This window comes from Ailuropoda melanoleuca, chromosome 2, assembly GCF_002007445.2.
Source record: "Ailuropoda melanoleuca isolate Jingjing chromosome 2, ASM200744v2, whole genome shotgun sequence".
NCBI lineage: Eukaryota > Metazoa > Chordata > Mammalia > Carnivora > Ursidae > Ailuropoda > Ailuropoda melanoleuca.
The window spans coordinates 66,071,072-66,089,712 of NC_048219.1; the positions used below are offsets into that span (position 1 = coordinate 66,071,072).

General features: G+C 32.3%; 1 protein-coding gene across 5 annotated transcripts in view; it reads left to right on the plus strand.

Moving 5' to 3' along the window:
• Window positions 1–18,641, plus strand: part of PTBP2 (polypyrimidine tract binding protein 2) — a 67,182-nt gene that overhangs the window by 35,934 nt on the left and 12,607 nt on the right. For all 5 annotated transcript variants that reach the window (XM_002915125.4, XM_011219581.3, XM_011219582.3 and 2 more), the window contains exons 4-8: window positions 2,341–2,513; window positions 3,408–3,551; window positions 5,944–6,108; window positions 6,199–6,309; window positions 12,111–12,306. In XM_002915125.4, coding sequence (XP_002915171.1) covers window positions 2,341–2,513; window positions 3,408–3,551; window positions 5,944–6,108; window positions 6,199–6,309; window positions 12,111–12,306 — 789 coding nt within the window. The remainder of the gene's footprint in view (window positions 1–2,340; window positions 2,514–3,407; window positions 3,552–5,943; window positions 6,109–6,198; window positions 6,310–12,110; window positions 12,307–18,641) is intronic.

Here is an 18,641-nt window from a genome sequence, read left to right on the forward strand (position 1 = left end):
AATTAATTTGTAATACCTTAGTTCCTCCAGAAGTAAAAGTGAAACATTAAAAAAAAAAACCAATACCTAACTCCAGCTAGTATTGGGATTAGATTTTATTGAAAGGAGTTTGTAACTGTTTGTCAGTGAAGGAACCTTGACAGTTGTAAAATTCTTGAGTCATTTCTTGATAGCTGTGGATATGGAATATTCCTTTAAGTTAGGTATAAATATTTCTGCCAGTGCTGCTAATTGTTATTCTATAATAGCAAGATTTACTATTGCTAAAAGTGTGACATTTTGCTTTGTGTGAAAGAACTGAAATCATTCCATAGATTCTGTTATGTTACTCAGAATTCTTTGGAACTTTCATTTTATGTGAAGACATTTTTATATAATGTCATTTCATTTTGTTATAATGCTTTGCGAGTATTCCAGCACATGAGACTTCTAGTTTAGTCTAGGCTTCTGTTTTTTCTAGCTCATGTGTACGGTACTTTTGGCAAGTAGGCTATGCGGCTTCTTAAAAATGCAGTTACAGCCAGTTTTTACAATAAACCTAAAATTTTTTGTGTGGTAGCTGTTGGTCTTGGCTTAACAGCTAGCAGAATAACGGAAGTATCTTTCTGTATATTACTTGCATTTCTGGTTAACCCTTTGGAATTTCTGCTTTCCCAGATAAGAAAGTAGTAAAGTGTACAGACATTCATTTTTCATAACTCAGATTCTTTTTATTTTTTATTTTTCTAAAGCCAACAGCTTCTATAACATCATGCTTTGCCCTGAAGTCTAACTTAAAACTGCTCGGAATTGAAACTGCTTTTCTTCTCAGTTTCACATTTGATAAAGGATGCTACCAGTGGTTTTTTTTTTGTTTTTGTTTTTGTTTTTTTTTAATAAATGCTTGAGTGTGAAAGACTTAAGAGATTGAGAATGTACTTATTTTTTAGTTTTGCTAATTTCTGCTGTATAAATAAGTAGAAGCATAAAGTTTTGAAGTGTTGCACTTCAGGTTGATAGACAGTTGGAAATAAAGAATTAAAATATTGGTGAATGAGTGGTACTAAAAGAATAGATTTACAAATTAAATGAGAAGGTGAATTTTGAAACCCAAGTACTGGAGTGTTCACATGAGCAAGTAAAGATAGGACTTTGGGGCCAAAACAGCTTGAAGAACTCCCAACTGTTGGGAATGAATATATAAGCAGAAGGTTTGAAGCAGCTATGAAATGAATCAGAGAAGTGAGAAAACTAGAAATGAATTGTTAAGGGTGTTGTGAGAACAGAGAGATTTGGTAAGGATGAGAGGGCTCACAGTATTTTGACCATGGATGGATTTAACGAATTACAAATTAGTGAGACCGTTTATGTAAAAGCTGCAAGTAAATACCAGTAAAGAACAAAGGTCAGTCAAGGAAAAAAGAGATAGAGTGGTCAAAGGTGAAGATGTTCTCTATAGAATTGAGGTAGAAAAGCACTTCTGAGTTTGGAAGAGAAGTATTCAAATAGAAATAGTTTTCACATTTTTTTAACATATTATTTGTTTCGGATTTGAAAGAACATCTTAAAAGCCTTAAGAAGTCTGAATAACATTTGGGAAATGATGTGATTAAAGATTTCTTCAATTTATATACAACCTATGTACGTAAATAAAAGCATTACTACATTGTTGTTGCCTTAGTCCTTTTTAATTATTACTGGTTTTACATTCACAAACCAAAAGTTTGTGCTTTTACCTGGGGAGCGGAAGGGAAAAGATCATGAAAATAGTCCAAATTATTGTACTTTGTCTTCTGAAGAATCACAGATCTATAACCCAGAGAGACCCAATTTTCCTTACTTCTTTGGTAATAAATGGCCTACTTGTTTCATAAGCTAAGGGCTATACATTTTCTTGTGTCCTTTTTCTTTTCCAGGGATGGGGTGTTTTTATATATGAAACTGTGCTAAGTCGTATGATTTTGAAAAGTCCTTATTTCCTCATTTCATGTTCTTATATTCTCATCTAAAATGAAAACTTTCATAATATTTAGCACTAAAATATGAGTATTTAGTAGCCACCCCTTCTAAAACTATTTACCAACTGAGGGAGTATCAGAGTATGAAGAGAATATATCATTTGTTACTTTTTACATATATTGTTCAGAAACATTTATCTAATAATTATCTTAATTGATAATGTAATTATATTCAATAATTGGTGGATATGATTTTCTCTATTCCTTTGGAAGCCTGGCTTTTGAATTTTTAGGAATTATTCAGGTGTACTCAGCTATGTTTTTAAGTTCTTTTTTAAACTTTGCTTTGTGTTTTTTATGCAAATGAGGAAACTTAATAAAGACTTTTTTAAATGTCTTTCAGCCAATGGTAATGATAGCAAAAAATTTAAAGGAGAAGATAAAATGGATGGTGCTCCTTCTCGTGTACTTCATATTCGAAAATTACCTGGTGAAGTGACAGAAACTGAAGTTATTGCTTTAGGCTTACCTTTTGGTAAGGTGACCAACATCCTTATGCTGAAAGGAAAAAATCAGGTATGCTTCTTTCAGGGCCTATAAAATGTTAAGCCGCAAACTACCCAGTATGTGTGAATTAGCTAACTCCTAATAAAAGGATAGAATATAGTAGGTCCTGACTTTTCTAAAAGAACATAACAGAGTCTTAAGTCTTACTCTGACTTTTCCTGGTAATGCTGTTTGAGAAACTAATGCTAGGAAGCCAAAATGAATGAGTCACTGTAGTTTTCAAATTTTGCCTTTTGAATTCGCTTTTGGATTGTTATAAAGAGACTGTGGAAAATACAAATGAATGCAAATGAAGGATTTCTTTTATTGTGACTCTACTCTTTGTAATATCAGAAAACAGCGGGGGCACCAGTAGCATCTTATCCTTTAATCTTATCCCATGGAAATATTTATCTGATAGCATTAGAAGAAAATAGTCACTAATCCTAGGTATTCTTCATTGAATAAATGTGTCTGTGGCAGAAAGACCCAGGCGTATTAAAAAGATTTTGTTTTAAAATTTCTGATGATACTATTTAAAAGAATTTATGAAATTTAACATTCCCTTAAATATAATTAATGTCACTAATAATCTAATATTTAATTTTTAATTTTTTCCTTTGTCTCTTGAATTATGCTGCTTTAAAAAAACTTTGAGATCTCTTATGTTTTCTAGTATCGGAATGGTAAAATTCTGATATTGAAAAATGTCTAGATTTTATTTTCTCTAGCCTTTGTTGGACTACATTTGTGGTGTACAGAAAATAAGGAAAGTAAGGATAACTTATTTGAGTGTCTAAATGTAACTGGGAAGGTTATACTCTAGATATGGATTTTTCTCATTAGCTGAATAAGTTATACAGATATTGAGGTTTACTTGAATATAATTCATAGTATTCCAATTTTTGGTATTTAAATTTTCAGGCATTTTTGGAACTAGCAACAGAGGAAGCAGCTATTACTATGGTTAACTACTATTCTGCTGTGACACCTCATCTCCGTAACCAACCAATTTATATCCAGTATTCCAATCACAAAGAATTAAAAACAGATAATACATTAAACCAAGTGAGTATGTGTAGGTACATAAATAAAATGGACATATTAAGAATCTCAAACTTATTAACAGAAAGATGTAACTATGGGCATTTTCTTGTTATTTTTAAAGATACTTTCTTGCAATATGTCCCTAAATATTAAGTATTATGTTAATTTACAAAAAGTATGTGCAGTCTATTATTTTCAAGTTTTAAATTGGTACTTGATGAATTAGTTAAATAATTTTTTTTCAAAGCTTTAAGGTTCTGGTCAAAATGTTCATGTTGCAAGTTCAGATTTTTGTATAGAAACTGTTATGAGATTGGGCTCACTATTTGCATAAACTGTATGCTGCTGCTTAGACTTTTAAGGTATGATGTTTAATGCTTTTAGTTATTTGACTTTTTATAGGTCTTAGGTTTCTCATGGAAATATTTTTATTGAAGATGTGTTAATGGTTTTCTTTGGGGGGATGTAAGAATTGAGAATATATGAATATATTGATTTGTTTTTTTAAAAATGTAGAAGATACTGATTATTTAAAATTAATATATAAAAATAATATAAGAATGGGTTTATACCTAAATATATAGCGTTGCAGAAATGGTCAAAAATCTTTAGCTCCTTAATATAGTTTTTAGCTAACTATCTTTCTGTTTCAGGAAAATCTAAACTATATATGACCCTTTGTCTTATTGGAAATGTAATGGAGAATAATTCCTCATAGATTTTAATCATCATAAAAATGACCTTTCAAGATCATCTTGATAGTTTATAAATAAATAAGCATTTAAAACTCTCTGTCTGAAGATAAGGCTAAATTTTCCACTTTTTTTTTTTTTTAATTTTAATTTGATGATAATTTCATTACTTTTGAACCAGAAATTGTACTCTAAAAATTTATCTTTAGAAATATACCAGAAGAAAATATTCTTTATTCATTTTACTTAGAATTTAAAATGGTATTTATATTTCAGTTTTATTTTATATGTTAGTATTTCTAATAAAGTAATTCATAAAGATATTCTCATTTTAAAAGCTTGCAATGGAAGGAACATGAAAAGGATAAAGATAAGGCATCTTTATAATCTTAAATAGGATAAACAGTGAAAGCCCCATGAAGAAGTGACATTTGAGTAACAAACTTTAAAGTGGTTAGGAAATAAATGCACTTATTTTGGTCTGGGTTATTCCAGATACAGGGAACAATCAATGCAAACTTGCTTCTCTTGGAAAAAAAAAAAAAACCAAAAAACAAAGAAACCTGGTTTTTCATGTTCACGACAAAGGCCCTCAGAAGAGGTGGCTACTGTTTCTATTTATTGGCTATATATTTGCCTATGCTTCTACCCAAAAGTAATTGTAAACCTGGCATGAATTCCAGACTCTGTGATTTCCTGGTTATGTGACATTTCAGTGAACTATTTGTTTTTTTGTTTCCAGCTTTATTGAGATATAATTGATATATTGTGTTATATAAGGTATATAATGTGTTGACTTGATACACTTTATATATTGCAGAATGATTACCGCCTTAGCAAATGTGCTGCTAGAGGGAGCACTGACTATTTGTGTTTATTCTCATAAGTGTTGGCCTAATTCTTTTGTGTTCTTCCTTTTCATATATCATGGTGTGTAGTTGATATGCCTATTCATCTGCCAATGTAGGTTTTTCAAACTCTAAAGCAATGTAACGGTATTTGTCATTGTTACCTAACAGTTATTTGCCTTTATGTAGGTTTTTTGACTCCAGATAGGTAGAAAAATTATTTCCTTATCAATGAATCTGTCACAGCAGTAATATTCTGTTCTGTATTTTTTTCACATTTTAAAATCTCAGTGATAAAAAAACAATCTAAGATATTAAGATGTGTCTCAACAGTAGTGGATCTCTCCCGGTTTAATTAGCAGTATCTTAGAAGTTATGCTAGTATGAAAAAGGACTTAATATGTATCCTGAGTATTCCTCCTTTAAGATTGTATTAGAAATAATAAGCTTTATGGAAGTTTTTCCGGGTAATCTAGTAATCTTGCTGAGGTTTACCATGTGCCCTTTGAATAATGTTAGATTGAAGTTCTCTTAAAGTTTCTGTTTAAAATAACATTTCCTGATTATGTGAATTTGCCAAACTATACTTTGTTCTTTTGAAAATAAATTACACTGCCTGTCTTTGCCTGTTCAGTATAGGTCCCAAACCCTAGATAATTGTTTTGAAGTAAATACTTCAAATTGAATACTTGAATTATAAACAGATAATACCTGGCTCATGGCAGGTAATCAAAAGTATTTATTGAGTGACTATTAAATTTTGTTTAATCTGCATGTGTTCCAAAAAAGAAATGAGCTAATAGTGTAACATGCAGCAGAGGATAAGCGAAAATACTGAGTATGTTTCTAAAGTGTTTATCTTTCAATTTTTAGCGTGCTCAAGCAGTTCTTCAAGCTGTGACAGCTGTCCAGACAGCAAATACTCCTCTTAGTGGCACCACAGTTAGTGAGAGTGCAGTGACTCCAGCCCAGAGTCCAGTGCTTAGGATAATTATTGACAATATGTACTACCCTGTAACACTTGATGTTCTTCACCAAGTAAGTTTAACTTAGTTTTCATGTTTACCTATAAACTGGAGAAACAATGATAGAGTAGATAAATAATACTTTGATTTAATGTTTTAACAGATATTTTCTAAGTTTGGTGCTGTATTGAAGATAATCACATTTACAAAAAATAACCAGTTTCAAGCTCTTCTCCAGTATGGTGATCCAGTAAATGCTCAACAAGCAAAACTAGTAAGTCTGGAGCATTTTTTTTTTTTTTGAGATTTCGATATTTTTTAGTGGCAGATAGACATACACGCATATATATAGCTAATGTTATTAATACTAACATAACTTGGTAATACCATGTAGCATTATAGATGGCACAAATTGATGTCATTTAGATACTATTAGGAAAGCTTAAATTTATGATAAAGAAGTGTTTCTTTTTAAGGATAGTTATATGTGTAGTTATCTATAATATAGACTTCTCTTATTTTGCATTTTTGTTTGACTTAGGTCCAAAGTTTTAAGCTCTTGAGGATATAGCAGGATTAAATTGTGCATGCACACAGTAAAGATTTTAAACGTTTTCCAGTGGGAGTTTCACAGTAATTAATTTAGCTGTCAAGACAGTTTGGCTAAAGTATATCATCACGCATGTGGCTCCGATGTTATGATAGGCTGTCAGTTTATTTAAGACTACAGTATATTTAATATTCTTTTTAAAGAGCTTTTTTGAATAGGTTCTTAGTCTACTTTTTATTTACATCCTTTATATTTTTTATTGTTATATGTGGAGGGTAAGAAACTATTAAAAGAAATAAAATATGTTCCCACATCATGGCCATCCTTGAAAACTGCATACCATATCTTTGCTTCTAAATGCCTTAATCTTCCGTTTGTGTATCATATTTTAAATCTACCTTTGTTCTAGCTCTTTAACTTCTTGTGTCATATTATCTCACTGTGATTATTATTCTGTTGTTAAACCATTAAATATTATTAAACCATTACATCAACTGTCTTTACTTATCTTCCTTTACCTTCTGCCCTACCTCTTTTTCTCCCTTTTACTCTTACTTTCAGACTAATTATGGTGTGTAATTCATTCAGTGCCTCCTCTAGATTAAGATAGATTGTATGGAACGCAGACCATTTTTGATTGTTTCATTGTGTTTCCATCCTCAGAATCTCATTTGGGGAGCAAAAATAGCTTCAGGTAGCACAAAGTCTGTACTGTTAATATTGGCATAATTGAAATGGTTTAGCAAGTGCTGTTATCTTATTTTTTTCTGATATTTTATGTTGTAAACAGAACAGGAATTTTTCCTGTGTTACATGGGGGGGGAGCTAATATTTAAAGAGGTAAATAAATTACTTATCATAATACACACTATACGTGAGGTAGACATATTTTCAGCCTGTTTTTCTCCAGTATGTTGCTACTCACTGGTTCTTAAGTTACGTGACCTAATCTTATTATATTTTCCTTTGCAGGCATACATTAACACTTGGAATTCTTTTTTCCAAAAATAATGATTTCTCTTTACATGCCCCAGCCCTCCAACTTTGGAGATATTTTATATTTAAAGAGTAACCAAAATCCATGTGGTATGAGGTTTGATCAGTAGCAGTCTAGAAGCCATGATCTTGATGGCCTTTTTTTTTTTTTTTGCAACTTCACAACATATTAAAATATAGTGCATGTTTTTCTTAATGTGTAACATTTTTTGTGATCCTTCTGATGCAGAGGGAAGAGAGTATTTGGTAAAAGACCAATGAAATGGAATTTGATTTGGAATTATACTGCACTGGGGCTATAGTTCAGTGGGGAAAGTAGCTTATATGTGTGTTTTGTCTGAAATAATTTATAGTAATCATGACAAAAGATTATGCTTTAATAATGTTATCAGGTATTTGAAGTTTTCATTTAACCAATCTTCTGTGTACAGATAATAAGCATCAGGTATTTGTGAATGTTATGTACACTCAGTCAGGTCTTTTCTACAAAGATATACAGTTGTAATTCCAAAAAAGTAGGTAATTATTGAATATTATTAATTAACTGTTCTGGTATCTGAACTCAAGTTCATTTCACTATTATTAGAGAAGGAAAAAGTTTATTTCCCAGACTTGCTTGCCCCATTATCTTGTAACCTGATACCTTGTTTTGATGACTGTAGTAATCTTTCTTCATGCCAGTATCTGGACTGTTGAGTATACCTAGAGAATATCATATAATCTAGCAATTGGTACCGGTTGAAATTCATCATCATCAACTACAACTAGACAAGGCCCTCTACTCTACTTGAAAAATCGTACCATGTTTCTCCAGGCAGCATGCTGTCCCATTTTTCACAATGACTATATCAGAAAATTCTCATTCCACCAAGTCTCTCCTTACTTCCCCTTATGACCTTGCCTCCCACTTCTCAGGAAAAATAGAAACTATCAGATGGAAACTCCCATCAGCTTTTCTCACAAAATCTACTTATAACACACCTATCTTTCTCTTCTAATAAAAGGCATAGATATTTCTAAGACCAGTAAACACCAGATCCTATCCTCTTCTGCCCTCTAAGAGACTGCATGATCTGTTATCCCCTCTTTCTCATATTTTTTTCTCTGTTGGCTGCTTCTCACTAGTGTTTCAGATATCCTTAAATCTCTCTCATTCTAAGTAAATTTACCCTGAACTCCACATAACTCTCCATCTATTCACCCATTCTCCCTTTTCATTTATAGCCAGATTTATTAAATAAGGTCTCTCTGTTTGCTGTTTATACTTACCTCCTTTTTCTCTACCTACTGCAGTTTAGTTCCAACCCCCATTTACCCAAGTTCTTCGCAGTGTCACCAGCGATTGCTATAGTGCTAAATCTCAGTGTAATTCAATCCTTATCATCCCTATCTAGGTAACATTTGACACTGTGAGCCATTCTCTTTCTTAAAATCATCTCTTCTCCTGGTCTCCAACACTTCTCGCTTAGATGTATTCTACCTCTCTGACTACGTCTTATCATATCCCTCCCTACCCTTCTGCATGGGGGACTTCATCTATTCCCACAGCTGAATTATACTATACTTTGTGACTCCGACAGTGCCCCCATGACTCTCTAGCATCAGATCCTTTCTAAGAGACCCAGGCTAGGAACTTAGTGGACCATCAGGCACCTTCAGACTTCGTGTTCAGTTCAACTCCTGTAACTTACCCCCCTGCCCCCCACAAAAAAAATCCTTGCCCCATCTGTGGTGCTCACTGTATACCAAATTTGACATCAGTAACAAGCCAGAAAACATGGCTTTTATTCCTTTTACTTTCAGCCTATCACCAAATCTTACTGATTCTCATCCTAAATTTCTGTTGAATCTATCCTTTTGTCTCCCAGCTCTCTTGCCACCACTCTAGTCTAAGCCAGGTGTCACTCAAAGTGCTGGTCTCTGATGTTACCAGGAGCTTTTGCCAAGATAAAAGTCAGCATGCTTCTAGCTATAATGTGTGATTATTGATACAGATTCTGATATAGATTCCTTACCTTCATGCAGATAGGTTTGGGCTGATAGTCCATGAATCACAGTTTGAGTAAAGCACTGATTTAAGCCATCATCTCTTAAATCCTTACTTCAGTGGCCTTCTGACTCAGTTCACCTATTTTTCCACAGAGTACTAAATGATCTCAACTTAAAGTCCTAGAACTTCCATTCTCAGTGCCCTTCAGTGACTGACTTTTGTCGTTAGTATAAAGTCCTCAGTCCTTAACATGGCTTACAAAACTCTTAATCAGTCCTCAGCTTGTCTCACCTTTTACTATATTGGACTTTTTAAAATAGCTTGCAAATGCTGTATTTTCTCTGATTTCTCGGGCTTCCAGCTTGATGTTCCATTTGCTTCTGTTTCTTTTTCTTTTTTTATGTCCAGCTCTTCCTGTCTTCTTTCAGGTTTGCAAGTCTCAGAGTGGTCTTCCATAAAGTTCCAACTACATTATATCCCTTCCTTTCTTAGTTCTCACTACCACACATCAAATTTATAATTATTTGTTAGATGTCTGTATTTTCTGTTTTACTGTAAGTCATGTAAGAGTGGGTACCTTTTCTTCTTTGTTCTCTGCTGTATTCTTAGAACGTAGCACACTGTGTGGCACATTGTAGGTATTAGAACTTGCATCGCATGTCACAACTCTCCCAGCATCTGTTGTGCTACCATTTTGCATTCATCCTTGTATATCTCAGTATATTATGGAATGAGTTGGTTCTAAACTTTGTAGTTCAGTTGCTACATTTTTATACTTGTTAAAACAGTGGAGGTTTTATAAAATTATAGCCAAAGAATACAAGTTTAGAAAGAGAATCTCAAGCCTGCCTCTCCTAATGACAGTTGTTCCATATGAATGGGAAATGAAAAATACATCCTAAGCCCTGAAAATTCAGTTAGCCAGCAAAGTGTACCTTTAGGTTTTGCAGAAGAGAATTTATAGTGTTCTTCAAAGTATGGTCCAGAGCCCACGTAGGTTCTTGTTATGTAGATTGCTTGTTAGGAAAAAAAAAAAAAAAAGGACTCTTACGTATCCTGACATATGAAGTCATAATCTTTGGGGATGGCAGCTGAGCACTCTGTTTTTGGAAACTCTGGGAACCACTGCTACGTAAAGGCAGCTTGAGTGATAGCGCTAACGAAATTCTTTTTATATACTAGTTAAAATTTTTGGCAGTTATTTTCAGTTAATTGGAAAATTTTGCCCCCTAGCATTTTGTTTTATAAGAGAATAACAGCTTGGAAAAAGATTAATAATGGAGGTATTAGTGAGGGTTGGAGGGAAAAATTCAACAGTCCTGAGGATTCGTGTGTGTGTGTGTGTGTGTGTGTGTGTGTGTGTGTGTGTGTATTCCTAAGGTTCATATATATTTCAGTCTAATTTCTAAAAAGGTCATACAAAGGCCTACTATTAAAATAATATAGTTCTAGATTTACATCCCTAATGGATCTTGGTCTATATAAGCATCAGGTTTAATCTATTGATGTATTATCAGAAGAACTGTCATTTCATTTTCACAGTGACTTACAGAGCTAAACACATTTTTCATTTCTGAACCGTTATTTTATACAGTAAATGTTTATTCTTCTAATGAAAAATTAACAATATATTCTCCTGTTCTTTAGTTTGTTTTAGGCTTATATCCAGCTGGAGTAGAAATGGTGATTATATAGGACCAGGAGAAAAAACCCGTAATAATCATAACACCAGCATATGTCTTTTATAACTCACTTTGTACTTTCACATATGTGATCTTTTATTTAATCCTCAAGGTAACCTTGTGAGGATCCTGGCAGCCATTATCATCTCTTTTCCAGATTAAGAAAGATCCTGAGATTCAGAGAGGTTAAGTAATTTGTTCAAGATGACCTAATTGACTGTAGACTTTCAGCTCTAAAGCTTGCACTCTTCTATTCCCAAGCTTTCCTGGGATGATGTTCTATTTTCCAGTTCAACAGTCCATTTTGATTTGGGTTGAACACCTCAAGTTAAGGAAATAATAGTGTTTGCCCCATTTCATGGGAATCGCTATTATGCATTATAGTGATACTTATTTGGCTTGAGGCACTTCATAAAATGTGACATCAAACAAAAGTTACCTTATAAAATTGCACCAATTCTTCTAAGTACTGCCATCCAGCAAAAAATGTGTATGTATAATAAAACTAAATTATTACATAGACTATTATGGTATGACTTTGGCAGGACTGACTATATTTGTAATCTTTATTTTTTTTAATTGAATTATTTGCAGATTTTTTTCAAATTAAAAGCATTAGCATATTTGTTTAACTGGTTGTATTTTAGATTTAAGTAGCACTTTCTATTTAAAGAAGACGGTATTTTAGAAACGAATACATGTACAACTGGGACAACAAAGAATGACGTATGGTATTTGATCCCTTTCCTGGTGTCTTTTATGTGCAGGTCTTCATTGTTGGGTTTTATTGTCGAAGTCCTGTTTCTTGCTAATTTTCATTCCTTAAGACTGCTGATGTACTTTATTCACTTTTACAGGCCCTAGATGGTCAGAATATTTATAATGCTTGCTGTACCCTAAGGATTGATTTTTCCAAACTTGTGAATTTGAATGTAAAATACAACAATGATAAAAGTAGGGATTATACTCGACCTGATCTTCCATCTGGGGATGGACAGCCTGCATTGGACCCAGCTATTGCTGCAGCATTTGCCAAGGAGACATCCCTCTTAGGTATGATTTTTATTGTCTATACCACTTTTCTCCCATTTGCCAAATGGGAAGGTGCCTGTTAAACTCCAGTAAGTATAATGAATCCCCCATTTTGGAATTTAAGAAATTGTGTTAGGTTTTATTTTTATTTTTATTTTATTTTTTTATATATAAGAGGCATTTGAATGCTGTTGGGAGGAAAACCTAAAGTGTTAATGAAAATTCTATTAGCTATATTCCTTTCACCATCTTCATTTTCTCTCCCAAAATGAAAGAAGAAAAGCTCTAATGAAGAAATACTGTTGAGTTCTTATTTCACGTTAAATTTGATGTCACACTGTCTACGTCTAAGCCCAGGTTTAGAGTCCTTGTACATATTCTTTAGGGCTAATCTGATGTTGTAATTTAGCACTGTATAGTAACAGTGAAAAGTGAACAGGTAAAACATGTAATGGAAGTAGTCCTAATGGATCTTATAGCTTGTCTCTTGAACAATTTAAACTGGGAAGAATTTTCTATAAAATTTTTTTGGTATTCACATTTTGTCTTAATCATTTATATTTCACCTCATTCTACAATGGATTTGACACAAGAAAATGCAAAAATTTGCAACTACTAGTTGATGGAGTGAAAATGAAGAAAAAATAAGGGAAAATGTTATTTTGCAAATAAAATGAGTGAAATGATTTATAATTTAAGATGAAATTTTACAGTTTTATTTGCTGTGTTTGGGAAATTCTTGATTTCTTGTATATGTGTAAGATAATCTTTAAATCAGAGTTTCTGTCCATATGGAACCCAAAATTGATGAGTTATAAACTAGCTCTTAGAGTTCAGCTTATGTCTCTCAGTCAGAAAAAGAAAAAGCATATTATAATGAAGTAATCTTGCAAGTAGATATATATTTACTATAGATAATATAACAATTGTGCCGTTATAAATATGTAGTAATATTAGTGATCCATCCATGAACAGAGACACCTTATGCACAAGAGAAGCAATTGATGTTTGAAATTAATTCTGGTAACTTCAGACAAAATTGACCCTTTATTCCAGTTATCTAATATATCTAGCACAAGCCATAATTGTTTATCATGATTTTAACAGATTGTTCAGGTTAATAACATTCTTTTCTGACAGAATCTCTTATCACTTGTGTGGGCTTAGTTTAAACCTTTATTCCCTCAACTTGGCTTGTTGACTATTTCATAGTGTACCGTTTTTAAAGGTAAAGTCAAGAGTGAGACAATCAGTGATACATGATCTTTGCTTATAATTATTACTGTAGATTCTTAAATTATTTACTGATAGAAATTGTATTATTTTGTACGAGAGAAAAAAAATCAACATTTATTGAATAACTCCCAGGTCCTAGGCATTGTACTAGGTACAGTAGTTCTACTGGATCAGATACATTATTTAATCCTTAGCACAAAGTAGATAACATCAAGATTTTACATACAGTTTCTGAGAAGTTTAAAAATTCACATCCAGCTCTTTAAACAACTTAAGTGTAAAATATCAAGAAATTCCAGGTAGCAACAAGCACAAGATCATAACAATCACTTCCTTGGACTCAAAGGAGTTTTGTGCTTTTTGCCCATTTGGGTATAGTTAGATGTGTCTGTGTGTGTTTGGATTCTGGGTGGAGTCCTGGTTAGAAGTCACTTGGGTTCTTCAGGGAGTTCATCACTGTTTTCCTTGTAACCTCATGGCCCTGGTGAAATTTCTTTTAAGTAATAATGAAATGTCTGAATAATAATGAATTGNAGTCACTTGGGTTCTTCAGGGAGTTCATCACTGTTTTCCTTGTAACCTCATGGCCCTGGTGAAATTTCTTTTTAAGTAATAATGAAATGTCTGAATAATAATGAATTGTATCTTCCTCTATACTTTTATTAGTCATTTTTCAGGTGTTCTGCATTTTTTGCATTAAAAGCATGAGTAAAGTTGTTCACTAAATAAATTTGTCTTCATCTTCTAGCTCTATTCTGAATATTTCAGTATATCTTTATTTCTGCAGTGTGCTTGATAAGAAAGATGAAGGTGAAGATATATGAATTCACCTTTTTTTACTAAATGACTTCATCATATTAAGTATCCCCAGATATTTTTTGAATGTTAGATGAGTTAAAAGTTTCAAAAATCAAATAATGGTATGGACTCTGGTAGTTTTGATAATTTACAAGAGGGGTAACCATTTTTTCTCTTACTTTCTATGTAAATACCTTATTTTTGTACAAAATTAAAACCACACTGTATGTGCAGTTCTGTGTTTTATTATAATTGTTATTTTAGTAAGAATTTTAAAAAAATTTAATAGCTGGTTAGCATGCTAGTGGATTTGTAGTACTTGAGAAAGCACCTTTATCAGACATTTAATCTAGTTCCATACTATTTATTTATATATATATATATATGGTATTTTGATAAACACCCTGTATATAACTTTTTTGTCTTTCAGCTTATTTCCTGAGACTAGATTCCTAGTGCTAGATTTATTGGGTCAAAGAAAATGTTAGAGACTCCTGATTCTTACTGCAAATTTCTTTCTAGAAGGATGATACTAAACTAATATGAATGGTATATGAGGCTGGCTATTCCACTTTTTTGCCTACCAGCATTGAGTATTATTTTTTGGATTTGATATTAATTTGATAGGAATAGGAATGTGTCAAATTATTTTAATTTTTATTACTTTATGAGCTAGCTTATAGTTTTTAAGTGCTCATTAGACATTTACAATTCCCTGAATTGGTTGTCTAGGTTCTTTTATTGGGATGTACGATACATATAAAATGTGTATTAAGGGTATTCATACTTCATATGAGCTGAGTCTTCACCTTGATTCACAATATTTTAGACTAGCCAGTTTATAGAAAAATTATTTTTAAATAGTTTATCTCAATCCCAAAGTATCCATTTATGGGACATGAAGTTAACTTTTCTTCCCCACACATTTGTGGCTATTGTGATCTTTATAAGGAACCACTTATGCTTTGCCTTTTAAAGTAGTTTTCAAACATCTTTTATAGTAACATCCAGTATTACTTTAGGGAGGTCATGTCTTCTGGAATGGTAACTAAATCTTTTCTGTTTATTTGCCTCCAGTGAAATTAATAAGTCAGGTGACTTCAGCATGCAACAAATTAGTGTTGATAGGATCCATTTCCTGCTGTGCCTTCCTCAAACAGTACTTGTTCAAAATGAAATAATTGATAGATCTCCCTTTATTTTAAAGATTCTGTAAGAACACAAGTACTAGGTGATCCTTCTTTTCTGCAAATATTTAGGGGGATTAACTTTACCTTGTATAATTTTTATATTTAAGAACTTGATTGAATTTGGAATCAGTATAATACATTTTAATGGTTTATTTTACACAGTAATTTTTTAAGACTAGCTTTTATACCTGGCTTTTTTTTATACCTTTTCTTTTTCTTTTAGTAACTAGGGATTACAGTGTCTCAGAAAGTGTAATTTTTTCAAGAAGGAAGACTGAGTGAGGGCTTTGTAATTAATTAGAAATCTGACATCTAAATACATAATCACAAACCTGTCAGACTATTAGTTATTCACATATTCTACTTCATATAACAAAGTGATAAAAATCCTTGAGATTTATAAATTGAGACATCGTTACTATGATCATTTTATCATGTTTAAGAAGTGTAGTTAATTTATTAAGGGGTGGATCACTTTTAGAAAAATTGCTAGAAGTAATTTTTCATGATAATGCTGTCTACCTTTTAAAAATTAGGGAAGATAATGTGTACAAAGAATACTTATGTTAGAGCTTTCTATGCATTTTGAGTTGAATAAAGTGGCAGTGAGCCGTCTCATCATATGGCCTTAACAGAAAGGCAGAACAAATTTTTTATGAGAAATCTGTTGACCTTAAAATAATTGATAATGGAGAACAGTTATAACAGACCTTTTGTTCATAAAGGTAAATCTGTAGTTCCATAGAACAGTATCTCCATTTTCTGCACATTGAAATCACCAGGCCCTACCCTAGACTGAGAATCATGAGTAGTGAGTCCTAGGAGTTTGTAGTTTAAGATCTCAAGATGGTTTTACTGTGTAATGAGAGTTGATAATTACTGTTACAGAGAAAAGTTTGTAAGTTTTAGATGCTAAATTTTAGCTTTTTAGCTAGCAAAGTTAAGGGTGTTCTCAAAAAACTTCTTTATAGCTATTGAACAGTATATACTTTGTTTATTCATGCCAAGTAAATATATCTTGGTATAATTGTTCTGATAGACTATTGTTTAGCTGTTAAATTGAATTTGATTTTTTCTTTGTGTGATACATAAAATTAATAAGAAAACTTTAAAATATTCTTCTAATGTTATTTTTAAGTGATTTCTGAAACTTGTTACTTTTGAATGGGTTATTCACATGGTAATTTTTAAAAAACTTTTTACTGTTAAAGTTCATTCATCATATAGCAATGTAGTGACTCCCACATTTGCATCATCTTGATTTAGTAGCTTCTACACTTGTTTTATCTTTTCATTTGTTCTATTGTATTTTTAAGCAAATCCTTGACATCATGTCATGTCATTTCAAACATTATCATAATATCTTTAAAATAATGACATTTTCTTATCAAACCATAATATGATCATACCCATCAAGTTTGACAATGATTTCTTAATGTCATTGAATACCCAATCCATGTTCAAATTTCCCCAGTTGTCTCAAAAAATGTATTTTAAGAGTTGATTTGTTCAGAATAGGATCCTCTCAAGGGCCATACATAGCATTTGGTTGTTATTTCTCCTAAAACTCTGTTAATCTGTGGTAGTCCTCTCCCTTCATCTTCACCCTCAGTTCCACTGACTTAATGAAGAAACCTAATTATTTTGAGAAAAAGCCCTACTGTCCTAATTGGTGTGGCTGTTTCTTTGTAGTGTCACCTTTAACTTGTTCCTCCATCCATTGCATTTTTTATGTAAACCAGAAGTTATCCAAAAGCTTGATTAGATTTAGGTTCTGTTATTTATTTGTATTTTTCAAGCAAGAATACTTTATAGGTGTTCTTGTGTTTCATATTGTATCTCAGTTGGAAGCATAAATCATCTAGTTATCCCACATTTGGTGATGCTTCAAGATGAATTGTGGTTCAGGTGGTGACATTCTGATCCTTCCATTGTATTTTTTTACTAATGGTTTGAGTATCCACCAGTGATTGGTGCCTTAGTTTATTTTGTTTGAGGTTTGTGAATGTTGCCTTCCCACCCTCCCCAATTCACGTATTTCTCTACATTAATTAGTTGAAAATCTATATAGAGTTTTCCTTCATCGACTAGGCCTGTTTACCTTGTAATACGGTTTGTACAGGACAGTTAAATTCTTGCATTTATTTTTTTGGTTTTTGGTGGAAGAAATTGATGCCCAGCTTTTGTTTTTTCATTAATTATTTAAACCAGTGTATGAATGGGTACAGCCTAGATTCTTCACAATACTGCTTTAAACTTTAGAAACTGCAGGTTGCCTCCAGGTTCTGGTAGCCCCAGAGTGATTTGAGATAGTGACTTTTGTCCAGAGGTGAGCTGTTTTGTTTATTAATGTAATAATTATTTTTTATTTTGGTCTTAGCCAGTGGTCCAGAAAAGGGAATGGGTGATGGATAAGGGACTAAACAGAGTAAATTAAAATTTAGATATGTTTCTCTCAAGAAGGAATTTCATCCCCCTAAAATAAAGAACCAGGAAGCATTAGTATTTCCTTACTAAACACCAATAGAATGTAAATCTGTTCTCTCTTGTAGCTAATTGTGAGGAAAAAAATATCTACAGATAAGAGTGTGAGTTGTTTTCTCAAAGGATTAAAATCCCTTGGGTGGTGTTTTCCTTGTATCTATGTGTATGTGTAGTCTGTTTATACTTTTTAAATATTCTATAAGATGTGCTGTAAAAACAAACATCTTTTGTGAAACATTGCTATCTTATGTATGCTATTTCAGTAGAGTGATGAGGGGGAGAACTGCAAAGCTAGACTAATTGGAAATTAATTAGTATGTAGCAGTGAGCTAATAGAGCAGTATTCATATATTTTCTTATATTTAAGTGATGCCTTTGTTTTCCCATGTGTGTGTTTTTAGAAAATAAGATATTTACTCATTGTCTTTTAGATATTATTTAATAAATTTAGGCTGTTTCAGTATCCTCCAAGGTGAATGCCATTTGGAAATTCTTTGTTTTTCTGCTGAACCATTCAATAGTCACAGAGCTTAGGAAGAACAAAATTATCACTTGGTATTTTTATGAATTGTAAGGCTGCTTTCAGTTAATTATTGTGCTGTGTAAGCCATTAAGTAGGCTTTTCTAAAAAGAAATGCTGGTTGAAAT